Here is a 26,414-nt window from a genome sequence, read left to right on the forward strand (position 1 = left end):
GGGGAAAAACAAAAGGCGGAAGTGAAGGCCCCTTTTGAAATTATTTTTTAAAAAAAAAAAATTCTGTGGGGGGGGGTTTATCAAAAATGTCTTTTTATCTTGGTGGGCTCTTCCCCCCCCCAGTATTTAAGTAATCTGGACAAAAATATTTTTGCTGTCTATTTCAATTTGTAATCCAAACCTGTTTTATTTCTAATGCAGAGACAGAAGCTCTTCTGTGAGAGACAGAAGCTCTTCTGTGATTCTCTGTTGGGATTCTGAAATTTATGATGGATTTAAAATATAAGTAAAACTCTGTTAGTGCAAGAACATTTTTGGGGTTAATGTTTTTCTAGCTTCTAAAAGGGTATGTACAAAACTGATATAAATTTTCATTGTACACTTCACGGATATACTTGTTATCAGAAACTTTTTAAGGAAATGTAAAAATACGGGAGGCATAGAGGTGTAGTTTACGGGAGGCATAGAGGTGTAGTTTAGGGTCTCCAAGTAAAGGTCTTGTCATGGTTAAATATATTTAGTGATATATATATATAAAATCATTCCACAAATACTTATTGACTGCCTCTTAGTTGTCCAGCACTGCTCTTGGCTTAGAGAACAGCAGTGAAAAAGACTGATGAAGCTCCTACTTTCATGGAACTTACATTTTAGTTGGAAAGACTGACAATATATAATTAATGTAGAAAATAAATAATATAATTTAATATAGTCGTCAGTACTATTGAAAAATCAAAAACAAGTTGATGGTCTGACAGAGGGGAGAAGCTGTTGTTCATAGCGTCAGAAAATACCTCTGAGGAATGAAAAAATTTAGGCAGATGGAACTGTAATTGTAAATTTCTGGGGTATGCCTCTAAAGTTAATGTTTTGAAGGGGATTTGAATAGACAGACTTAATGAGGGTATTTTATATAGGATAATCTGAGACATTGTTTTCCTCAGTTAAATAGAGGATTTCTTGCTGCAAGGTGCCTAGTACTGCCTTTCTCTTTGTCTTTTTGTTTCTATTTTCCTTTCTTGTCTCCCTCCTTTCCTGGAAACACACATACACACTTTTTAGCAGCCTGTTGTCTCCCTCCTCTCCTGCAAGCAAACACACACAATTTCTTTCTCTCTCTCTCTCTCTCTCTCTCTCTCTCTCTCTCTCTCTCTCTCTTTTCTCTCTCTCAGCCTATTAAAAAGGGCCCAGGGCAAGCATATGGCATGATTGCTGATGTCCTGTAGTCGTAATCTTGAGGCACTTGGATCCATGACTAGAATGAGATATGTTGTGAAGACAGTGGGGAATTTTTAGAATGTGCTATATAGCCACTTTCTCTTGGATTTTCAATCAGATAGGAGTTTGAATTTTTTGATACTGAACTCACCAAATTTTTATATTTTTTCTTTTTTTTTTTTATAATGTTACAAGTTTTAGGTCACCTTCCTTAGCTAGGATGTTTAACTTTCACAAAATTTGTAATTTGTTTTGTTCATGATTCATTTATTATGTCATTCATGGAGAATGTATTTGGGTATCACTGTGGGGAAAGGATGGCTTTGATATTAGGGGATGTGTGAAAGATGTCAGATATCCAACGAAATGAATTTTATAATTTTGGTTTAATCTCTTATGATTTGTGGTGAAGCTGTAATTACTAAAGTAAATTATCTTTTTTTATCAATATATATTATATTATATCAATATATATATTATATATTATATTATCAATATATATAGATTGATTTCAGAGAGGAATAGAGAGAGAGAGAGAGAGAGAAACATCAATGTTGAGAGAGAGTCATTGATCAGCTGCCTCCTTCATGCCCCCCACTGGGGATCAAGCCCGTAACCTGGGCATGTGCCCTTGACTGGAATCAAAACCGGCACCCTTCAGTCCGCAGGCCGATGGTGTATCCACTGAGCCAAAGAAGCCAGGGGAGCTAAGTAAATTATCTTTTAATTTGTTTCTTTCTCTGTTATTACTCTTCATACAAAGGAATTGCTTTTTGAGGTTTTAATGTTGAATCATGTCTGTTAATAGCATTCAGGTTGTTTTACTTCTTTGACAAAAATATGGATTTTGGATGAAATTTTGCATAGAAATAATATTTCAAAGACATTTTACCAACATTGCCGTATTAAACTACTTAGGTACATTTTTTTAGGAATTCTTGAGCTTTTGAGTGTCAGGTAGACCTATCCTTAATCTCTTTATCAAATGGAATGTATTACCAATGGCTAGTCATTTTTTTTTGCATTGTGCCAAATGTAGTTTTCATTTGCATAAAGAAACTAAAGTAAATGGTGTTGGATATTTTAAAGGTTTCGGTATATAGAATTAAATCTTTTTATTGCTAATTAAGTGATAAGATGAATGCTTATGTGATTCTAGGTAATGGATTAACCATGTTTCAGTTTGCTTGGAAAACTATTCTGTTCCACTGAATATTTCTATAAAATGAATGCTTATATATAATTAGTAGGTAGTTGGAGTAACCATGTTTCAGTTTGCTTGGAGCAATTCTAGTTTACACTTGTTTTCCTGGGGTAATTTCAGAATTTTTTTTTATTAGATTATATACATACTAGAGGCCCGGTGCATGAATTTCGTGCATGGTGGGGGTCCCCTCAGCCCGGCCTGCACCCTCTCTAGTCCGGGACCCCTCGGGGGATGTCCGACTGCCTCTTGCAATCCAGGATTGCTGGCTCCTAACTGCTCGCCTGCCTGCATGCCTGCTTGATCGTGTAACCCCTCTGCCTGCCTCCCTGATTGCCCCTATCTGCTCCCCTAACCACCTCTGCCTCGCCCCACACCAGGAACCCAGGATTCCCTCCTCCAGCCGTTCGCAGGCACACGGGACCCAGGCTTCCCTCCCTCTGGCTGGCTGCAGGCACCCAGGACCCGGGACGGCTTTGCCTGGGCTGGCCGCAGCTGCAGGGGACCATAGGACAGGTGGCTTGTCCCTCTCCCAGGCCACAGCCATAGGTGCTGGTGCCTGGCACCGCGGACAGGTGGCTTGTTCCTCTCCCAGGCCATAGGCACAGGTGCAGCCGCAGCCCCCCGGGACTGTGGGGCGGGCGGCTTGCCCTCTCCTGTGCCTCAGCCTGGCTGGTCCCCATTCCTCTCTCCCTAGTGTTGAGTGAGCTGTTATGGTGTGAGGGCGTGATGACCATTTGCATGTTAGCTCTTTATTATATAGGATATTGAAACTCTAAAGTTAGAGGGATGGTGGCAGTTTAACCCTGAAGGTACATTGGTTCATACACAGTTTTTCTCTTTATTTTTAGGTTTTATACCACTAAATAACAGGAGCTGAATGCAAAGTATACTAACAATACTAACAGTTGAATATATCAAATCGAAGAGTAAATAATATATTTAATCTGATGTTCAGGGTTCTCTTTTCTTTTAAAAGTTAAGAAATATTTATTGTATGTTTTTATTTGTGGAATTTAATGTCTTTTCAAGTAAGCTCGTATTTTTAATACAATACTAGTGTTTTGATTTGAGTTTTATAAGTTTTGAGTGGAATGTCCTTAGTCCAATTTTGTCTAAGCCATGTTATCATCAATGTGCTATTTTGCATAATGCGAGGATTGTGAGGATGCATTTAATGCTTTACAGCACAATTGTCTTTATTGCTATAAACATTGCATACTTCATACTGAATTACATATACGTGTAACAGCAAGTTAATTCTGTATATCTCAAAATAAATAGTTAAGATAGCTCTTGGAATTTTTTTGTTAGAAATATGGAAATGGTTAGGTTATCCCTGATAGTTTTCTTTGAAGGTCTAAACCAGCCGTGGGCAAACTACGGCCCGCGGGCTGGATCTAGCCGGTTTGAAATGAATAAAACTAAAAAAAAAAAAAAGACCGTACCCTTTTATGTAATGATGTTTACTTTGAATTTATATTAGTTCACACAAACACTCCATCCATGCTTTTGTTCCGGCCCTCCGGTCCAGTTTAAGAACCCATTGTGGACCTCGAGTCAAAAAGTTTGCCCACCCCTGGTCTAAACTGTTTTATTAATTTTTTTTTCTTTTTGCTAAAATCACACACTAGGGAAGTATGTGGTCATTTTTTTAAAGGGTACAGACAAGTAAAAAGTAAAATTCTTTTATTTCACTCTTGATTCCCACTGCTAATAACTTGGGTTTGTACATATTGAAAATTTTTGTTTGTATTTTTGCAAATGCATATTTAAAAAAATAAATCAGCCCTAACCAGTTTGGCTCAGTGGATAGAGTGTCGGCCTACGGACTCAAGGGTCCCAGGTTCGATTCCGGTCAGGAACATGTACCTTGGTTGCGGGCATGTCCCCAGTGGGGAGTGTGCAGGAGGCAGCTGATCAGATGTTTCTCTCTCATCGATGTTTCTAACTCTCTATCCCTCTCCCTTCCTCTCTGTAAAAAATCAATAAAATATATTTAAAAAAAAATAAACTTAGATATATACCATGTGTGTTTCTTTTGCAGCTTGCATTTTTCACTAAATATAATGTGGATATCTTTCTGCATCCATATTTGCATTAATCCAGTAAATATTTTTAAGTACTTTATATTTAAGGCTCTATTCTAGATGCAAAGGATAGAGCAAGGAATAAAATAGGGTCCTTGCCCAATGAACTTACATTCAGGTAAGGGAAGCCAATAAGCAAGTTGGGGGGAATAGTCACTATTGATATGTTTTATAAAGGTAAATAGTAAAGGCTTAAAGAGAAAAAATGATGGGACAGAATGAGCAGGACAGGTTTATTTGATAGTCGTGGTATAGACCTTTATATGAAGATCTACTTACTTTATTCTTCAGATAGCTATTATTCATAGTATTATTTATTTAATGATTCTGTTGGTGATCATATGGATTTATTATTTTTTCTGTTATCAATATTGTAATGAACACCCTTGTACATATATTTTTGCTTACGTAGATGTATGAGTATTAGTGTGGACTGGATTACAAGAAGAAAAATTGCATTTTTAAATGTTGCTTTTTGGTTCTGCCAAATTATCCTCTGAAGCATTAGATATCTGTTAATAGGTGAAAAATAATACCTCATTTTAATTTGTATTTATCTGATTCCCAATGAAGCTTAGCATATTGATTGATCATTTACAATTTCTCATATAAATTGCCTACTCATTTTACCCATTGTGTGGTTTGTCATTTTCTTACTGAAATTTTAGGCTTTGTTTATAATTCGGTTTATAATATATACATTATATTATAATTATATTTCATAATTTTTTCTGACCTGTCAGTTGTCTTACTTTATATAGTCTATGGATTTTTCATTATTATACAGTCAAAATCTGTCGGTCTTTTCCTACCTAGCTTCTAGGTTTTGTGTCTTTTAGAAAAAACCTTCTTATAGTAATTTAGTCTCTTATATTTTCTTCTTCTTTAATTTTGTTTCTAGTAGAATTTATTTCATCTGGAAATTTTAAAAAATATATTCTGTGGTAGGGACTTGACTATTTTTCCAAGTATCATAGTCATTCTTCCAAAATAATTTATTGAACAATATATCTTTTTGCCCATTGACTTGAAATACTACCTTTATCATATTTTAAAAGCCCAAATTATATGTATTCTAGACTTAATACTTTGTTTTGATTATTGTCATTTTATATTAGACATCTGGTAGGGCACCCCTCCAATTGTTTTTTCAAAAATTTTTTTGGCAATTTCTGTGTATTTTCTCTTCCAGATGAACTTTAGAATCAACATGTCAAGTTCCATTAAAAATCCCTTTGGGATTTTGATTGGAAGTGCATTGAATTTACAGATTAATTTGGGGAGAATTGACATCTTTACACTATTGAATCTTCCCATCCAGGAACATGGTATGCCTCTCCATTTATTCAGGTGTTCTTTTATGTCCTTTAGTAAAGTTTTAAAGTTTTGTGTGTTTTTTTCATGTAGGTCTTACATTTTTCTTGTTAGGTTTATTCTTGGGTATTTTATAGTTTTTGTTATTGTGAATTACATCTTCCATTTTACATTTTATTTTTCAATTGGTTATTGCTAGTCTATAGGAAATCTATTGTTTTTTGTATGTTGATCTTACCATTTACTTAGTTTTCAAGTAATTCTCTTGAAATTTCTAGAAGGATGATTATGTTTTCTGAAAATGATAGCATTTAGTTGTCTCCTTTTTTTAATATTTATAGTTCTCTAAGGCTTTTTTTGTTGTTGTTGTTGTTGTTCTTTCTGGTCATGTTGCATTGATTAGGTTTCCAGATCTGTTCATTAATAGTTCTCATTTGGGCATCTTTCCTGATTTAAATGGAATGGTTCTAATTTTTAAACTTCTATATTTATTTATACCTTAGATTTCTGGTAGACTATATTATCAAGAATAGCAGTTTTCTTCTTGGCTTAACAAGCATTTTCATTGTTATGGGTATTGTGTTTTATCATGTGTTTTTGATGAAATGATATATATTCTTTTTTCACCTCTAATAATTTAATGTCAGGAATTACATAATACATTTACTTAATATTGATCATGATGTTTTCATTTTTAATATTTATTCAGCTAGTGTTTATTTGGATATTGTATTGTGCTAGGAACTTTGCCTCACACTGGTGAGAGCTCTATGTCTGAATGGTTCCTCTCTTTTTTTTATATATATATATGGAGAAGAGAGAAAATAAGCAAGTATCCAAGAACAATATAATTTTAGGCTGTGAGAGTTTTATGGAGGAAACAAACAGGATGGTGTGGTAGAGAGGTGAGGAGAGAACCTTCTTTTACAGTATCATTTGAGAAGATAAAATATAAACTATGACCTGAAGAAAGAAAGAGGAAGGAAGGGAGGGAGGGAGGGAGGGAGGGAGGGAGGGAGGGAGGGAGGGAGGGAGGAAGGAAGGAAGGAAGGAAGGAAGGAAGGAAGGAAGGAAAAAGTAAGGAAGAAAGAAAGAAAAAGAGGGAAAAAAGAAAAAGCATTCCAGGCAGGGGAAGATAACTATTTCTTTATAATACAATTAACTAGAGCCCTGGTGCACGAAACTCGTGCACTGGCGGGGGGAGGGGGGCGTCCCTCAGCCCAGCCTGCACCCTCTCCAATCTGGGACCCCTCAGGGGATGTCCGTCTGCTGGTTTAGGCCCGATCCCTAAACGGGCAGTCGGACATCCCTCTCACAATCCGGAACAGCTGGCTCCCAACCACTCGCCTGCCTGCCTGATTGCCCCTAACTGCTTCTGCCTTCCAGCCTGATCACCCCCTAACCATGCCCCTGCCAGCCTGATCGATGCCTAACTGCTCCCCTGCCAGCCTGGTCACCCCTAACTTCTCCCCTGCCGGCCTGGTCACCCCTAACTGCCTTCCCCTGCCGGCCTGGTTGCCCCCAACTGGCTTCTCCTGCAGTCTGGGTCCCCTCCCCCCCCAACTGCCCTTCCCTGCCGGCCATCTTGTCACCACATGGGGGCGGCCATCTTGTGCAAGGGCGTGACAGTCAGTTTACATATTACCTCTTTATTATATAGGATTGTCTTTCTGAGTATTCTCTATCCCCTTTCTTGTTTGTGTTGTATTATATTCTTTGATATAACTGCCAAATTTAATTTTCTAATGCTTTAAGTTCTTGTTTAGTGTTTGTTTTTTTATCGCCATTCCTTTTCAGGTTTGCTAATAGACTTATTTGGGCTAGTGAGTTTTCTCATTTGTTTTCTGGAATTTGTAAATAACCTAATACTCTGTTCCTTTTCAAGGGTAGATCTGTGACTACCCTTAAGATTTCTTCTTTGGACATATTCTGTTATGTTTTAATGTTTTCTTTATTTAATTTTTGTAGTTCTTTTTCTTAGAAAACCATTTTGCTTAGAGTTTCATATTTACTGATTTGTAGTGTTCAGTTTTCAAACTTTAATATTGTTTCTTTCTCTCATTTTCATCATCATATTTGCCAAGGCTTGTCTCTTTCTAGACTTACCCAAGAAACAGTTTTTGGTTTTATTAATTCTGTGCCTCTTTAGTTTTTTCATTTCTATCCTGTCTAATAAAAGAGAAACATGGTAATTAGCCGTACCTCCGCTACCCTTCCCATTGGCTAATCAGCATATCCTTATGCAAATTAACTGCCAGCCAAGATGGTGGCCGGCAGCCAGGCAGCTGACGCGAACAGGGAGGCTTGCTTGCTACAGTGACAGAGGAAGCCAGATTCCCCGCCTGCTGCTGCCGGCCTCTGAGCTGCTCTCTAAGAAACATTGTAACAAATACAGAAGCTAAACAAAATCCCAGAAACCTGCTTTAGTCAGCCGGAATTCAGCCAGCAGGATCGCAACATTGTTTCAAATACAGAAGGTAAACAAAGGCCAGAAACCTGCTTTCAGCAGCGGAGGCCTCATAGCTGGAGCTGAGACTCAGAGCTAAAGCTGGCCCAGAATAAAAAAAAAAAAGAAAAAAAGGAGCAATTGGGAGCTTCAGTCACCCACCAGCCTGAAAACGGCCCTCAGCCCCTCACCCAGACTGGCCAGGCACCCCAGTGGGGACCCCCACCCTGAAGGGTGTGTGACCAGCTGCAAACAGCCATCATCCCCTCACCCAGGCTGGCCAGGCACCCCAGTGGGGGACCCCCACCCTGATCCAGGACACCCTTTCAGGGCAAACCAGCCCGGCCCCCAGGCCTCTATCCCTATATAGTAAAAGGGTAATATGCCTCCCAGCACCCGGGATCCAGCAGAGCCCACGAGGCCTCCTGGCACCGGATCAGCGTGACAGGGGGCAGCGCCCAAACCCCCTGATCGCCCTGCGACTCTGTGTGTGACAGGGTGCAGTGCCCCAACCCCCTGATCGGCCCTGCTCTGTGTGGACAGGGTAGAGCCATAACCTCCCCATTTGGCCCTGCCCTGAGTGTGACAGTTGCGGCGCCCCAACCCCCTGATCGGCCCTGCTCTGTGGGTGATAGAGGGCAGCGCCCCAACCCCCCCACCCCCCACGGGCCCTGCTCTGTGTGTAATGGGGTAGAGCCATAACCTCCCCATTGGCCCTGCCCTGAGTGTGACAATTGCGGCGCCCCAACCCCTTGATCGCCCTGCTCTGTGTGTGACAGGTTACAGAGCCCCAACCCCCCTGATGGGCCCTGCTCTGTGCGTGACAGGGGGTGGCGCCGCAACCTCCCCATCGACCCTGCCTTGAGTGTTACAGGGGGGCCGTGCCCCACCCCCCCCAGCCCTACCCTGAGCATGACTGAGGGTGGCATCGCAACCTCCTGATCCGCCCTGCTCTGTGCATGACAGGGGGCGGCGCCCCAACTCCCCAATCGGCCCTGCTCTGAGCCCGACCAGGGGCTACACCTAGGGATTGGGCCTGCCCTCTGCCACCCAGGAGTGGGCCTAAGCCAGCAGGTCGTTATCTCCCGAGGGGTCCCAGACTGCGAGAGGGCACAGGCCGGGCTGAGGGGCCCCCCCTTCGCCCCGAGTGCACAAATTTTTGTGCACCAGGCCTCTAGTTTTTATTATAATTTATAATTGATACTAGAGGCCTGGCGCACGAGTTCATGCACAGGTGGGGTCCAGCCGGCCCACCTCTATCGGGGCCAGTTGGGAGGGGATGCAGGCGGTTGGCTGGCCTGCCCCGCCTCCTAGTTGAACTCCGGTTGAGGGGACAATTTGCATATTAGCCTTTTATTATATAGGATAATTTGGTTTGTATTTTATTTTTGAAGTGTTTTATGTATTTTAAATGTTTCTAATGAATACATTTAAGGTTGTGTTCTAATGAATACATTTAAGGCTCACATTTTTTCTTTAAGGACAACTATGGCCAAGTCCCATAGGAGATATGCTCACAATTTAAATTTTCATTTCCACTGTACTCTGAGAGTTAATTGGTAGACTTTTTTTTTTAATTTTCAAGTAGAATATTATCTTTTTATTGTTAATTTTTAGTTTATTTTAGCTTTGTAAACCAAGAATATAATCTGTGTTATTTAATTTGCTGAGTCTTTCCTTTGCTTAAGGTATGGTCAGGTTTTTATTTTCAAAGACTGTATATTTTCTATTCATAATATACTAAGTTCCATGTCACTATGAAATAGAAGTATAGTTTACTAATTTATTTCTGAATCTTTCATATCATTGCATAACTACATTGGTTTTCTGTTTTTAAAACAAGATAAGATTTTCTACTCACTTTTATAGTACCTTGGTCTTTTTGCCTTTGGTCTTTTTCCTAATATTGAAGGTTATGCCATAGATATTGTATTTTCTTATTATCCTCCATCCCACCCCTTGTCTTTAGCTGAATTTACTGAGTTTCCTTGATTTTGTTTCATTTCTAGTTTGAAACTATGTTTTTTTCCCAGTTCTTCTGTAGGCATTAAATTGAATTAAACAGTATTTGTAACTAGTTGCTCCCTTTCTCTGAAAGTAGACTTTTGGCATTATTTTATTCAGTCTTGGCTTTCCTATTTTTAGGTAATCTGACATTTTAGTAATATGTTTATTATATTGTAATATGCTTTTAATCTTCTAATTTTTAGCTACCATGTTTTATTTTGTTTTTAATATATTTTTATTGATTTCAGAGAGGTAAGGGGAGGGAGAGAGAGAGATAGAAACATCAATGATGAGAATCATTGATCTGCTGCCTCCTACAAGCCCCCTACTGGGGATGGAGCCCACAGCCCTGGCATGTGCCCTTGACTGGAATTGAATTCGGGACTCTTAAGTCCGATGCTCTATCCACTGAACCAAACTGGCTATGGCAAGGTGTCATTTTTTATGAACTACCTGAGATGTTAGAGATAAGGAGTAATATTCTAGCTTCTTTTGTATCTGCTTAGTCTTGTTATTCCACCGCTACCCTTTTTTTGAGTAATTTTTGTTGTTGAAACATAAATTGTCTAAATTCAGAATTGACATCTTTTACAAGACAGAGTTTGTTTTTATTTTATCTCATTTCAGTGTATACATAGATCAGCGTTCAGTAACTACTAAAGATTTTATCTTAATTGTACAGAAATATATATTAATTTTTGAATAATTTACTCTTTATTAAGAATTGTAGTATTTTAGCTGAAGTTTACTGTATTTAAGAACAGACCAGCCGAAACCGGTTTGGCTCAGTGGATAGAGGGTCAGCCTGCGGACTGAAGGGTCCCGGGTTCGATTCCGGTCAAGGGCATGTACCTGGGTTGCGGGCACATCCTCAGTGGGGGGATGTGCAGGAGGCAGCTGATCGATGTTTCTCACTCATCGATGTTTCTAACTCTCTATCTCTCTCCCATCCTCTCTATAAAAAATCAATAAAAATATATTAAAAAAAAAAAAGAACAGACCAAAGGTTTCATTAGATTTCAGAGCCATATGCAAAAGAAAATAAATAATTATGGCTATAATTATGAAGTTTTATGTTACATATAATCCTGTGTCTATATTTCAAAGAATAAGAAAGAGCATATACCCTATTTTTCTGGGCTTGTTTGAGAGACATAATGTAAACCAGGGGTCCTCAAACTACGGCCCCCAGGCCACATGCAAATACAAATATTGTATTTGTTCCCGTTTTGTTTTTTTACTTCAAAATAAGATATGTGCAGTGTGCATAGGAATTTGTTCATAGTTTTTTTTAAACTATAGTCCGGCCCTCCAACAGTCTGAGGGACAGTGAACTGGCCCCCTGTTTAAAAATGTTGAGGACCCCTGATGTAAACTATTAACTTATTGCCCTTGCTCAGTGGTTGGCAAACCGCGGCTCACGAGCCACACGCGGCTCTTTGGCCCCATGAGTGTGGCTCTTCCACAAAATACCACGTGCACGTACAGTGCGATTGAAACTTCGTGGCCCATGCGCAGAAGTCGGTTTTCAGCCTGGGCGAGTCTGTTTTGAAGAAGTGGTGTTAGAAGAAGTGGGGGTATGTTCGCTGAGGTCGACCCCTCAGATTGAGGACGTTTTTAGCAAAGGCCAGTTTAGGAGTACTCCCTAATTAAGTTAATAACAATGTACCTACCTATATAGTTTAAGTTTAAAAAATTTGGCTCTCAAAAGAAATTTCAATCATTGTACTGTTGATATTTGGCTCTGTTGACTAATGAGTTTGCCGACCACTGCCCTAGCTGGTTTGGCTCAGAGGTTAGAGTTTCGGCCTGAGGACTGAAGGGTCCCAGGTTTGATTCTGGTCAAGGGCGCATACTCAGGTTTCAGGCTTGATTCCCCAGTAGGGTGTGTGTAAGAGGTAGCCTATCGATGATATCCTCTCTCTCTCTCTCTCTCTCTCTCTCTCTCTCTCTCTCTCTGAAATCAATAAAAGTATATTTTAAAAAATAAAATGTTTTTTAAAAAAATAATTTATTCAATCAGTGTTAATAAATTAACAGATTCAAGTTCCTCAACTTTTTAATACCCACCTTCTTATATGCAGCTTTTCAATATATTTTATATGCAACAGATACTTTGATAATGATAATACCAAGATTCAAAAACTGTTGTTGCTTTGAATTTATGTGTATGTAGGCTGTTCTCTGAATATCACTGGATAAATGACAGCACTTGAGTTTATTATGATGATGGCCTTTAAGTCAAGTTATTCTAATGAACTTTTATGTTTTGTAGGTAAAGTGGTATCAAGTATGAGCTACATCTTTTAAAATCACTTTATGTCATAGAAATGACAAAATTGGTTATAAAAATACTAACACTAAGAAAAAAGAAAAAATAAAAATTCTTTTGGAGAGATTTTTCTTCATTGACTGGATTAAAAAATCTTCACATTTTATGCATGGTGAATTTTGGATTGAAGATACCTTGTTTTTCTGGAGCAAGAGTGGGAAGTCTTTATTATTTTTAAAACATTTGTTAGTTATATAGTCAAGATTTAGATAACATTTCTTAAAATATAGATTATCTTCTTGAAATTCACAGGTTAATGAACAGGGTAGTTTCTAGGACAACAGAAGCAATAATAAATTGGTGGGTAGGGGTGGATTGGGAGAACAGGGGAGTGTTCAAGATCAAGAAATCCAAATTCTGGAGTTACTGGATTCTCATTTTCTAAGTTATGTTTATGCTCAGAGAAGGACCCTTTTTCCCATCCCCACCTTGCATAATATGTCATTTGACATATTGAAGTAGTAAGTTCCTAAAAGATTTCTTTTTGTCATCAATCTATCCAAAACCATCTTTCATATTACCTTTCTCAAATACTGCTTATTTATCTTACTATAGCATTTCTCAGAGATATTGCACGTTTGGTTCTAGACCACCACAATAAAGTGAATATAGCGATAGTTGTGAATTTTTTGGTTTCTCGGTACATACAAAGTTATATTTACATTAGTCTATTAAACACTACGGTGTCGGGTGAATTTCCCGCCAAAATATAAGATGGCGCGTTAAAATGCCTATATCTTTTGAAGTATGGGTTCGATTGAAATGAAATATTTGGTAATACGCAGTTACAATCGGCCCGAGTTTACACGTTTCCCGCACTCCACCGCAAATCTATATGAACCGAGTTTTAAGACGGCTCCCGCGGAGTACGCGCAATTCACGCGAGCCGACTTAACTCGTTTCCCGCAACCCAAGTGTTAAGTGTTCAATAGCATTTTGTCTGAAAAAGCAATACTTTGTTGCTGTCTGGCTGGTGTGGGTCGGTGGTTGAGTGTCTATCTGTGAACCCAGGATATTACTGTTTGATTCTCAATCAGGGCACATGCCCAAGTTACGACTTCATCCCCAGTTGGGACATGCAGGATGAAGTGATTCTCTGTCATCATTGATGTTTCTATCTCCTTCTCCCACTCCCTTTCTCTCTGAAACCAATAAAAATTAAAAAAAAAATACTGTATTGCTAAAATATGTTAACCATTATCTAAACCGTCAGCCAGTCATAATCTTTTTGTTGGTGAAAGGTCTTGTTGCTGACTAATCATGGTGGTTGCTGAAGATTAGGGTGGCTGTGGCAATTTCTTAAAATAAGACAGCAATTTAGTTTGACTTACCGATTGACTCTTCCTTTTTCACAAAGGATTTCTCTATAGCATGCAATGCTGTTTGATAGCATTTTACCCTCAGACTTTCAGAATCCTCTCAAACCCTGCTGCTGCTCTATCAACAAAGTTTATGTAATATTCTAAATCGTTTTGTTATGTCGTCACCGCCAGATTTCATCTCAAGAATCCAGTTTCATTGCTCATCCGAAAAAAGCATCTGTTAAAGTTTTATCATGAGGTTGCAACAATTCATTCACATTTCAGTCTTCACTTATAATTCTAGTTCTATTGCTGATTCCATCATGTCTACAGTCATCCCTGAGGCTTAGAATCAGCTTCTTCCAAACTCTTGTTAATGTTGATATTTTGACCTTTCCTGTGAATCACGAGTGTCATTAATGGCATTTAGAGTGGTGAAGCATTTACAGAGGTTTTCTATTTACTTTGCCCAGAATCATTAGAGGAATCACTATGGAAGGCAGCTATAGCCGTACAGAATGTGTATCTTAAATAAGATTTGAAAGTCAGAATTACTCCTCGAGTTATGGGTTTCCGAATTGATGTTTTGTTAGCAGGCTTGAAAATAACATCAATCTAAAAAAAAGAAAAAAGAAAACAACATCAATCTTATTGTACTTCTCTGTCAGAACTCTTGAATGACCAGGTGCATTGTCAGTGAGCAGCAATATTTTGAAAGGAGTCTTTTTTTCTGAGCAGAGGTCTCACCAGTTGACTTAGAAGTTTGAGTCAACCATGTTGTAAACATGTGCTGTTACCCAGGCTTTGTTTGTTCCATTGATAGAACACAGACAGAGTAGATTTCACCTAATTCTTAAGAATCTTAGGATTTTTAGAATAGTAAATGAGCATTGGCTTCTACTTAAAGTAACCAGCTACTTTAACTCCTAACAAGGGAGTCAACTTGTCATTTGAAGCTTTGAAGTCAAGCATTGACGTTTCCTTTCTAGCTATGAAAATTTTAGATGTCATCTTCTTCCAATATAAGGCTGTTTTATCTTCATTGAAAATCAGTTGTTTAGAGTAACAACCTGCAATAGCTAAATATTCTAGATATCTTGCTCCAACTTCTATTTCTTTTTTTGTTGTTGCTTTGTGGGTTTTTTGCTGCAACTTTTACATCAACACTTACTGTTCACCTTGTATTTTTATGTTCTTTCCTTCAACCTAATGGGCCATCCTGTGTTAGCTTCAAACTTTTCTTCTGTAGCTTCCTCACGTCTCTCAATGTTCATAGAATTGAAGCGAGTTAGGCATTGCTATGGATTAGGCTTGGCTTAAGGGAATGTTATGGCTGGTTTGATCTATCTAGACCACTATAACTTTCTGCATGTTGGCAATAAGGCTATTTCACTTTCTTATTTGTGTTCACTGCAGTGAAGTTTTGATTTCCTTCAAGAACTTTTCCTTTGCATTCATAACTTGACTAACTCTTTGGCACAAGAGGCCTAGCTTTTGGCCTATCTTGGCTTTTTTTGACATGCCTTCCTCACTAAGCTTAATCATTTCTAGCTTTTGATATACAGTGAGAGCTGTTGTGACTCTTTCTTTTCAGTTGGTAGGGTTATTAATTGGCCAAGTCTCATTGAGTAGGGAGTCCCAACGAGAGGTAGAGAGTGGACAGTTGTCGGTGGAGGACTTAAAACACACATGACATTTTAAAAAAAGATTTTTATTGATTTTTAGGGAAAGTGAGAGGGGCAGAGAAAGAGAGAGAAACATTGATATGAAAGCAAAACATTGATTGGCTGCCTCCTGTACACGCTGGGGATTGAGCCTGCAACCTGGGCATGTACCCTGACCCAGAATCAAACTGGGAAACTTTCAGTGCATGGGATGATACCCAAGCAACTGAGCCACACCAGCCAGGGCACATGTGACATTTATTAAATAAGTTCTCCCATTTATATGCAGTTTGTGGTATACCACAACAATTACAGTTGTAATATCAAAGGTCACTTATCACAGATCATCATAATAAATATAATAATAGTGGAAAGGTTTGATATATTGCAAGAATTACCAAACTTTGATATAGAGACACATGGAGTGGTGAAATGCTTTTGGAAAAATGGTGCTGATGGACTTGCTTGACACAGGGTTGCCACAAATATTTATTTTTATAAATGCAGTGCCTGCAAAGTGCAGTTAAGTGAAGGTCGGTAAAACAAGAGTGCCTATACTTAATCCTTCAGCAACCTACCATCCTCCTATCTAATAAAAGAGAAACATGGTAATTAGCATACGACCGCTACCCTTCCCATTGGCTAATTAGGGCGATATGCAAATTAACTACCAGCCAAGATGGCGGCTGGCAGCCAGGCAGCTGGAAGTGAACATGAGGCTTGCTTGCTCCAGTGACGGCGGACTCCAACGTTCCCCACCTGACTTGCCGGCCTCTCAGCTGGCAGTTTGAAACATTGTAACAAATATAGAAGCTAAACAAAACCCCAGAAACCAGCTTTCAGCCAGGCCGGGATCTCAGAGCTGGAGATGATACAGTGTTTCGATTATAGAACTGAAACAAACCAAATACCTGCTTTCAGCAGCAGAGGCCTTGGCCCAGAATAAAAAAAAAAAGGAAAAAAAGGAGCGGTTGGGAGCTTCAGTCACCCACCAGCCTGAAAACAGCCCTCAGCTCCTCACCCAGACAGGCCAGGCACCCCAGTGGGGACCCCCACCCTGAAGGGTGTGTGACCAGCTGCAAACAGCCATCATCCCCTCATCCAGCTGGCCAGGCACCCCAGTGGGGTGAGGGACCCCCCCGAGTGCACAAATTTTTGTGCACCGGGCCTCTAGTCCTATATAATAAAAGGGTAATATGCAAATTGACCCTAAAGGTGGAATAACCAGGAACGACTGGTCGCTATGATGCACGCTGACCACCAGGGGACAGACACTCAACGCAGGAGCTGCCTCCTGGTGGTCAGTGTGCGCCCACAGGGTGAGCTCCGTTCAGTCACAAGCCGGGCTGACGTCTGTGAGTGCAGCAGCGGTGGCGGGAGCCTCTCCCACCTCCTCAGCAGCGCTAAAGATGTCCCACGGGGAGTGGGCCTAAGCTGTAAATCAGACATTCCCTCAGGGTTCCCGGGCTGCCAGAAGGATGTCTGACTGCCAGCTTACGCCTGATCCCCCAGGGAGTGGGCCTAAGCAGGTTGGTGGACATCCCCCAAAGGCTCCCAGACTGTGAGAGGGCGCAGGCCTGGCTGAGGGACCCCTCCGAGTGCATGAATTTTCATGCACTGGGCCTCTAGTCCTATATAATAAAACCCTAATATGCAAATCAACCGAACAGTGGAATGACTGGTGTACTGACTGGTCACTATGACACGCACTGGCCACCAGGGGGCTGATGCTCAATGCAGGAGCTGCCCCCTGGTGGTCAGTGCGCTCCCACAAGGGGATCTTAGCTCAGCCAGAAGCCGGGCTCATGCTGGCAAGTGCAGTGGCTGTGGCAGGAGCCTATCCCACCTCCGCTGCAGATGGGTGGTAAGGAACAAGGGGTCCCGGACTGTGAGAGGGCGCAGGCCGGGCAGAGGGACCCTCCTTTCCCCCTCAGTGTACCAATTGCATGCACCAGGCCTCTAGTATACATTCTAAGTTTCTCTTTAGCATTATTCTTTTACCACTCTCATTCAGGATTTTTTTCTCTGTAATCACTGTATTAGTATCTATTTAGTACTATTTTAAAATCTTGTTTGATATAGTTAGCTGTTTGTACTGAGAGTTGACTTTCTAGCCTATATTGTGGAAAACATTGATTATGATAAAACTATTACATTTCCATTCTCTTTTGGCTATCTTACTGTTCTCACATAGTATGTAATTGGTGGTGAATTTTGGTAAATTGAATGAAATTTGTATATATGATGTCCAGTCAATCAGAATATACTATATCTTTATTCTTTGAAATAAATGCCAGTTTATTATACTACAAAATGTTCTGCTCTTTTATAATGGCATTGATAATTTGTCTTTTGAAAAGGAGTTAGTTTGAAATGTAATGCTAATTAATATTTACTGTTAGTACAGATGGATATCCATGCATTTCCATATTTCTGTCTGCCTTTGTGTTTTGAGTATAGAAGTGTACCATTAATGGCACAAACAAATCCAGACCTTGGTTTATTTTATGTTTTTGGGGGTAAGAAAGTTAAAAAAAAAGATTTTAATTACTTTGTTAATCTAATAGTATTACTGTTAAAGAATCATTTTTTAAGCAAAAGCAATCTCTGCAATTAAACATCACCTTTAATCTTTCAAAACCAAAAGGATACAATGTGCACTTAAGTATAGAGGCTAGTGTAATCAATATAAGAATAATAAGTTAGTGAAGATAGCATTTTGCTTACCTGCTACCTATTGTACAATTTTTCTATATGTAATAAATATATCCTTGAATTTATTTTTTTGTAACTAACAATGTCTGCTCCAAATGCACTTCAGCCTTTCATAATCTGAAAGGGAAGGATCCCCTAACCACCTTTTATTACTCTAGAATTATATGAGTCCTCACAATGTGATGGGCATAGTTCGACTTGCTGGATATATATCAGTGAACCAAACAAGTTCCTGTTTCCATGAAGGTTAGAAAGGCGATAAATATATGTCATAAGTCATGTGTAATAATTTCTGAAAAAATTATGCAGAATAAAAATCTAGAGATGACTTGAGAGACTTGCTTAGATCTCACAGGAAGCAGCTGAAGTAGTTTTGGTCTTTAGGTTAAAACAGTATCCTAGAAATTAGTTTTCTTCATTTATCTTAAACTGGGAGTGTGGAGATTGTAATAGATATTCAATCCTATATTTTTTTATCCTCATACCTTTCAAAAATCAGCATATATAGAATTTAATAGTCATTTAAGTGTACTGTTTTTTAAGTTACCACATTTTTCACATAGTATGAAAGCAACCTTAGAGTTATAGACTAAATTTTAAGACAGTTAGAACGTATTTCTGTACTTAGTCTCCCTCATGAAGATATTGACATGCATTCTTCTTGGTAAATTTTTACCAAGCTTAGTTAAGGTACAACCTGGCAATAGGAGACTTTGTGTCTGAAAATCACTTTTGATTGAAATTTAATACCTCCTATAATTTAACTTTTAGCTTTCTGACTTTTCCTACAGTAAATCCTTACATTTGTCTACCAGTGACACATTCTTTTCTTCTCTTATGCAAATTAGTTATTTCAGTCAAAAGCCTTTCATATTATTCTTTCTGCATGCAGTGTCTTCTTTGAACAATTTTAATACCTCTGACCTGTACTTTTAATTTGGCATTAACCATGAACCACTCTTGAAGAACTTTGGTTTTCTAAAACTTTAAAATATTGTTTTCGTGTTTCTTTTTCCATGTTTATTTCCTTTACTTTGTCTTCTCCCATTGGATTGAAATGTAATATTGTTTAACAGAAAATTTCATTGTGAAGCAACTTTTTCTTTAGAAACTCATTTTCTTAATGCTCTTAAGAGTATTGACTGGTTAGAGTTAACATACTGTGAAATTTTTCAAATATTTACTGAGATTATTTTCAGAGTGTTCTGTTTATTTGAAATATTAGAAATCTGAAATGTTATCTCATGTTAAACTGCATTTGTTTAGGAAATTTAGAGAGAAATATTATTTCCTCTAAATTTAACCTTTAGTATTAAATTTGTTGATTAAATATAGCAGTTATGCCTGTTTACAAGACAGGTGACTTTCTTTTTTTTTCCTTTTTTTTTTTGCTTAAAATATTACAAAGGGTATTACATATGTGTCCTTTTTTACCCCCCGCCCTTGACAATCCCCTGGCCTCCCCTACCCCCCAGTGTCTTATGTCCATTGGTTATGGTTATATGGATGCATACAAGTCCTTCGGTTGATCTCTTACTCCCCTCCCTCCTGTCCCCCAACCCTCCCTGGCCTTCCCACTGCAGTCCGACAATCGGTTTGAGGCAGCTCTGCCACTGTATTTATTATTGTTCAAAAGTTTGTAATGGTCTTAGTTATCCATGAAAGAGTGAGATCATGTGGTATTTTTCCTTCATTGACTGGCTTGTTTCACTTAGCATAATGCTCTCCAGTTCCATCCATGCTGTTGCAAATGGTGAGAGTTCCTTCTTTTTAACAGCAGCATAGTATTCCATCGTGTAGATGTACCACAGTTTTCTAATCCATTCATCTACTGATGAGCACTTAGGCTGTTTCCAGATCTTAGCTATGGTGAATTGTGCTGCTATGAACATCTGGGTGCATATATCCTTTCTGATTGGTGTTTCTGGTTTCTTGGGATATATTCCTAGAAGTGGGATCACAGGGTCAAATGGGAGTTCCATTTCCAATTTTTTGAGGAACCTCCATACTGCCTTCCATAGTGGCTGCACCAGTCTGCATTCCCACCAGCAGTGCACAAGTGTTCCTTTTTCTCCACATCCTCTCCAGCACTTGTCGTTTGTTGAATTGTTGATGATGGCCATTCTGACAGGTGTGAGATGGTACCTCATTGTTGTTTTGATTTGCATCTCTCGGATGATTAGTGACTTTGAGCATGTTTTCATATGTCTCTTAGCTTTCTGAATGTCCTCTTTTGAAAGGTGTCTATTTAGATCCTTTGCCCATTTTTTGATTGGATTGTTTATCTTCTTTTTGTTAAGTTGTATGAGTTCCCTATAAATTTTGGAGATTAAGCCCTTATCAGATATGACGTTGGCAAATATGTTTTCCCACGAGGTGGGTTTTCTTGTTGTTTTGTTGATGGTTTCTTTTGCTGTGCAGAAGCTTTTTATTTTGATGTAGTCCCATTTGTTCATTTTCTCTTTAGTTTCAACTGCCCTAGGAGCTGTATCAGTGAAGAAATGGTTTTGGCATATGTCTGAGATTTTGTTGCCTTTGTATTCTTCTAGAATTTTTATGGTTTCCTGTCGTACATTTAAGTCCTTTATCCATTTTGAGTTTATTTTTGTGTATGGTGTAAGTTGGTGGTCTAGTTTCATTTTCTTGCATATATCTGTCCAATTTTCCCAACACCATTTATTGAAGAGACTATCTTGGCTCCATTGTATGTTCATGCCTCCTTTGTCAAAAATTAATTGAGCATATTGGTTCGGGCTAATTTCTGGACTCTCTATTCTATTCCACTGATCTATATGTCTGTTCTTGTGCCAGTACCAGGCAGTTTTGAGAACAGTGGCTTTGTAATACAGCTTGATATCTGGCATTGAGATCCCACCTACTTTGTTCTTTCTCAGGATCGTTGCAGCTATTCGGGGTCTTTTTTTATTCCAGATGAATTTTTGGAGAGTTCGTTCTAGATCTTTGAAGAAGGCCATTGGTATTTTAATGGGAAGTGCGTTGAATGTATAGATTGCTTTGGGTAGTATGGACATTTTAATGATGTTGATTCTACCAATCCAAGAACATGGTATGTTCTTCCATCTGTTTATGTCTTCCTCTATCTCTTTTTTCAACGTCTTGTAGTTTTCTGAGTAGAGGTCTTTAACCTCTTTAGTTAAGTTTATTCCTAGGTATCTTAATTTTTTTGGTGCGATGGTAAATGGGATTGTTTTTCTAATCTCTCTTTCTGAAAGTTCACTATTGGTGTATAGAAATGCCTCAGATTTCTTGGTGTTAATTTTGTATCCTGCTACAGTGCCAAATTCATGTATTAAGTCTAGTAGCTTTATGATGGAGTCTCTAGGGTTTTGTATGTATAATATCATGTCATCTGCAAATAAGGACAGTTTTACTTCCTCTTTTCCAATTTGGATGCCTTTTATTTCTTCTTCTTGCCTAATTGCAATGGCTAATACTTCCAGTACTATGTTGAACAGGAGTGGTGAGAGTGGGCATCCCTGTCTTGTTCCTGTTCTTAGGGGAAATGGTGTTAGTTTTTGTCCATTGAGTATGATGTTGGCTGTGGGCTTGTCATATATGGCTTTTATTATGTTGAGGTATGATCCTTCTATTCCCACTTTCTGAGAGTTTTTATCAAAAATGGGTGTTGGATTTTGTCGAATGCTTTTTCTGCATCAATTGATATGACCATGTGGTTTTTTTCTTTCAATTTGTTTATGTGATGTATCACATTTATTGATTTACGGATGTTGTACCATCCTTGCATCTCTGGGATAAATCCTACTTGGTCATGGTGTATGATCCTTCTGATGTACTGCTGGATCCGATTTGCTAAGATTTTGTTGAGGATTTTGGCATCTATGTTCATGAGGGATATTGGCCTGTAATTCTCTTTCATTGTGATGTCTTTACCTGGTTTTGGTATTAGGGTGATGCTGGCTTCATAGAATGAGCTTGGAAGTGTTCCTTCCTCTTGAATTTTTTGTAGTAGTCTGAGGAGGGTAGGTTTTAGTTCTTCCTTGAATGTTTGGTAAAACTCCCCTGTGAAGCCGTCTGGCCCTGGGCTTTTGTTTGCTGGAAGCTTTCTGATGACTGCTTCAATTTCTTCCATAATTATTGGCCTATTGAGGTTTTTAGATTCTTCCTGATTGAGTTTTGGAATGTTGTATTTTTCTAGGAATTTGTCCATTTCCTCCAGGTTGTCTAGTTTGTTGGAGTAGAGTTGCCCGTAGTATTGTTTAACAATCATTTGTATTTCTGTGGGGTCTGTTGTTATTTCGCCTCTATCATTTCTGATTTGGTTTATTTGGGACCTCTCTCTTTGCTTCTTGGTGAGCCTGGCTAGGGGTTTGTCAATCTTGTTTATCCTTTCAAAGAACCAGCTCTTGGTTTCATTGATTTTCTGTATTGTTTTTTTGGTCTCTATTTCATTGATATCTGCTCTAATCTTTATTATCTCCTTCCTTCTGCTCACTCTGGGGTTTTCTTGTTGCTCTCTTTCTAATTCTTTGAGTTGTAGAGTTAGATGATTGACTACCATTTTTTCTTGTTTTTTGAGATAGGCCTGTAGAGCTATAAACTTTCCTCTCAGGACTGCTTTCATTGTGTCCCAGAGGTTTTGGATTGTTGTGTTTTCATTGTCATTAGTGTCCAGGATGTTTTTAATTTCTTCTTTGATGTCATCGGTAACCCAATCAATATTTAATAACATGCTATTCAGCTTCCAAGTGTTTGAGTATTTTGGGTTGTTTTTATTGTAGTTTATTTCTAACATTATGCCATCGTGGTCTGAGAAGAAGCTTTTTATGATTTCAATCTTGTTGAATTTGTGGAGACTTTGCTTGTGACCCAATATGTGGTCTATTTTTGAATATGTCCCATGAGCACCTGAGAGGAATGTATATTCCGCAGCTGTGGGGTGAAGTGTTCTGAAGATGTCAATTAAGTCCATCTGATCTAGTGAGTCATTTAGGATTGCTGTTTCTTTGCTGATTATTTGTCTAGCGGATTTATCCAGTGATGTCAGTGGTGTATTAAAGTCCCCTACTATGATTGTATTGTTGTCGATCTCTCCCCTGATATCTTCCAGAAGTTTTCTTATGTATGTGGGTGCTCCTGCATTGGGTGCATATATGTTTACCAGGGTTATATCTTCTTGTTGTATTGATCCCTTTAGTATTATGAAGTGGCCTTCCTTATCTCTGGTTATGGCCTTCACTTTGAGATGTATTTTGTCAGATATAAGTATTGCTACCCCAGCTTTCTTTTCCTTTCCATTTGCGTGAAAGATATTTTTCCATCCCTTCACTTTCAGTGTGTGTGAGTCCCTTCTAATGAGGTGAGTCTCTTGTAGACAGCAGATGTATGGGTCATGTTTTTTTATCCATTCAGCCACTCGATGTCTTTTGGTTGGAGCATTTAGTCCATTTACATTTAAAGTTATTATTGAAAGGTACTTGTTTGTAGCCATTTCTTTTTTTGTGTGTGTGTGTGGCTGTTTTCTTTCTGAGCTTGATATTTCTTCTTTTTACACCAGTCCCTTTAGCATTTCTTGCATGGCTGGCTTGGTGGTGATAAACTCCCTTAGCCCTTTTTTGTCTGTGAAGCTTCTTATTTCCCCTTCAATTTTGAATGATAGCCTTGCTGGATAGAGTATTCTTGGATTCAGTCCTTTGCTTTGCATCACTTTGTAGATTTCCGTCCATTCTTTTCTGGCCTGATGTGTTTCTGTTGAGAAATCATTTGATAATCTAATGGGAGATCCCTTGTATGTTACTTTCCGTCTCTCTCTTGCAGCCTGTAAGATTCTCTCTTTATCCTGAACATTTGCCATGGTAATTATGATGTGTCTTGGTGTGGGTCTTTTCGGGTTCACCTTGTTTGGGACTCTCTGGGCTTGTGTGACTTTTTTCTTCCCCACCTCAGGGAAGTTTTCTGATATTATTTCTTCGAATAGGTTTTCTAATCCATGTTCATCTTTCTGTTGTTCTGGCACCCCTATTATTCGTATGTTGTTTCGTTTCATGTTGTCCCAAAGCTCCCTTAGGCTCTCCTCCTGTCTTTTAATTTTTTTCTCCATTTGCAGTACAGTTTGAGTGTGTTTTGCTTCCTTGTCTTCTAATTCACTAATTCGGTCCTCCGCTTCTCCCAGTCTACTGTTGATACTTTCAATGGTGTTTTTTATTGCAGCTATGTCGCTCTTCATTTCTTCTTGGGACTTACTTAAGTTGTTGATTTTTTTCATCTGTTTCTTCTAGCTTCTTGCATAAGTAGTTGAGTTTTTCATCTGTTTCTTCTTGCTTCTTGAACATCCGGTGCATGTACTCTAGGAACCTTATTCTGAATTCTTTTTCCGTCATATTGCATATCTCTGTCTCACTTAGCTGCTTTTCTGGCGAGTCCTCCTTTTCTTTCCTTTGGGGGTTTCTTTGTCTACCCATGTTTGATCTCACTGACATGACTAGTTGTTGAGTCGTTCAGTGGCTGGACCCTGGGTGGCAGTGGCTGCTCCCTGGGTGGCAGTGGCTCCTCGGGCTGTGGTTGCTCCTTGGGCGGTTGTGGTAGCAGCGGCTCCTCTGTTGATAGCAGAGCCTCTGGTGGGTGCTGTTCACAGCTGTGGTGGCTCTTCTGGCTGGTGGAGGGAGGCTTCACACACAGCAACTGTTCCCCAGGCAGAGCGTGTGGTGATCAGGAGGCCGCTGTTGCTTGAATCTTTCCGTGGAGGGGTGCAGGTCTCCTCTGGGCTCTTGCAGTCGCACTGCTTGCGAGTCCTTGCCTCCGGGTTAGTAGCCGCCGGGTTAGTAGCCGATCTCTGGATGCCGGTAACAGCTACCTAAGATGGCGCGGTCTCGCCGCTGCGCTGGTGCCCAGGGGGAGGTTTCAGCCTCAATCTCTAACCATCCGCATTTTTTAGGAGTTCTCTGTCTTTCCTGGCTGCAGACTGTCTCTCAGCTGAACCTCCCCAGCTTGATCGGGCTGATTGTTACCCGTTTCAGCTGCTCGCCCCTATCTGCTCCGGGACAAAGTACCAACACGTCCATCTAAGCCTCCGCCATTTCTCCCTCTTCTTTTCTCTCTTTCTTATTCTGACATCTGGATACTAGGCATGAATGTAATTGTGTTCTAGGTTAGTAATTTTTTAAATTATTGCAGTGTTAGATTTTTTGAAATAAAGTTTCCCTGATCATGTTAAATAGTGATGTTTTATCATAAGATAAGAAAGTATATTGTAGTACCTATTTGTAAGTAGCACTATGACAAAGGATGTCAAAACAAACTTTTCCCTGAGTCTTAGGAGTTTGTTATTTTCTAATTCTTTAAATTGTATTACTATCATTATATTCTTCACTGCCATGTGCTCACAGTTTTCAAAAAGCCAGTTTCACCTTAAGAATAATCTTGAGCCCTAGCCTGTTTGCTCAGTGGTTAAAGGGTCATGGGTTCATTTCCAGTCAAGGGTACATACCTTGGTTGCTGGCTGGATCCCAGGCCCCAGGTCAGTGCGTGTGGAGGAGGCAGCCATTCGATGTGTCTCTCTCACATCTGTTTCTTTCTCTCTCCCTCCCATTCTCTCTAAAAACCAATGGAAAAAAAAATCCTCAGGTGAGAATTAACAACAACAAGATCTTGAAGCAATAGATATTTATTTTATGAAATCTCCACTTTTGAATACATCCTTTTAATATTGTGTGTGACAAAATGAGAAATACACATAAAGCACTTGTGTGTATTTTAGGTGTGAGGTAATGACACCTTTTAGCTCCTTTTTTTTCATGAAATGCCATTTTTGCTAGAAAAATATAACTGGCAGACACATTACACTGATCAAATTGGGATATTTGGCAAAAGTTCTTGGAAATAATAGGAGTGAGCCTGTTACTTTAAGGAAAATGATTGGTGGTTATTTTTTGTCAATGATAAAAGAAAGTTTTCAAGTACAAATTAGAATTTTGGAAATTTATTTGCCTGGGCTTAAAAGCTTTCCAGAACTTAAAAACTTTTCTGATGAAATCAGTGGTGATGTTAATGAATGTGGGTTTTTTTTTTTAATATTGTAGTTTAATTTTTAATATGGTAAATGTTAATAAATTTAACCTTTATATGAAGTAGTACTTTATATGTGT

The 26,414-nt window shown here is 39.0% G+C and overlaps 1 protein-coding gene across 8 annotated transcripts in view; it reads left to right on the forward strand.

Moving 5' to 3' along the window:
* ANKRD17 (ankyrin repeat domain 17) overlaps positions 1 to 26,414 on the forward strand; it is a 183,143-nt gene that overhangs the window by 55,135 nt on the left and 101,594 nt on the right. Inside the window, exon 1 of one of the 8 annotated variants that reach the window (XM_014460631.2) lies at positions 5,822 to 5,840. The exons of the other annotated variants lie outside the window; for them this stretch is intronic. Within the exon in view, the coding sequence (XP_014316117.1) occupies positions 5,838 to 5,840 (3 nt within the window). The 5' untranslated portion in view covers positions 5,822 to 5,837. Of the gene's footprint in view, positions 1 to 5,821; positions 5,841 to 26,414 lie in introns of those variants that run through there. 8 annotated transcript variants of the gene reach the window in all.

This window comes from Myotis lucifugus, unplaced genomic scaffold (genome assembly GCF_000147115.1).
Source record: "Myotis lucifugus unplaced genomic scaffold, Myoluc2.0 scaffold_136, whole genome shotgun sequence".
NCBI lineage: Eukaryota > Metazoa > Chordata > Mammalia > Chiroptera > Vespertilionidae > Myotis > Myotis lucifugus.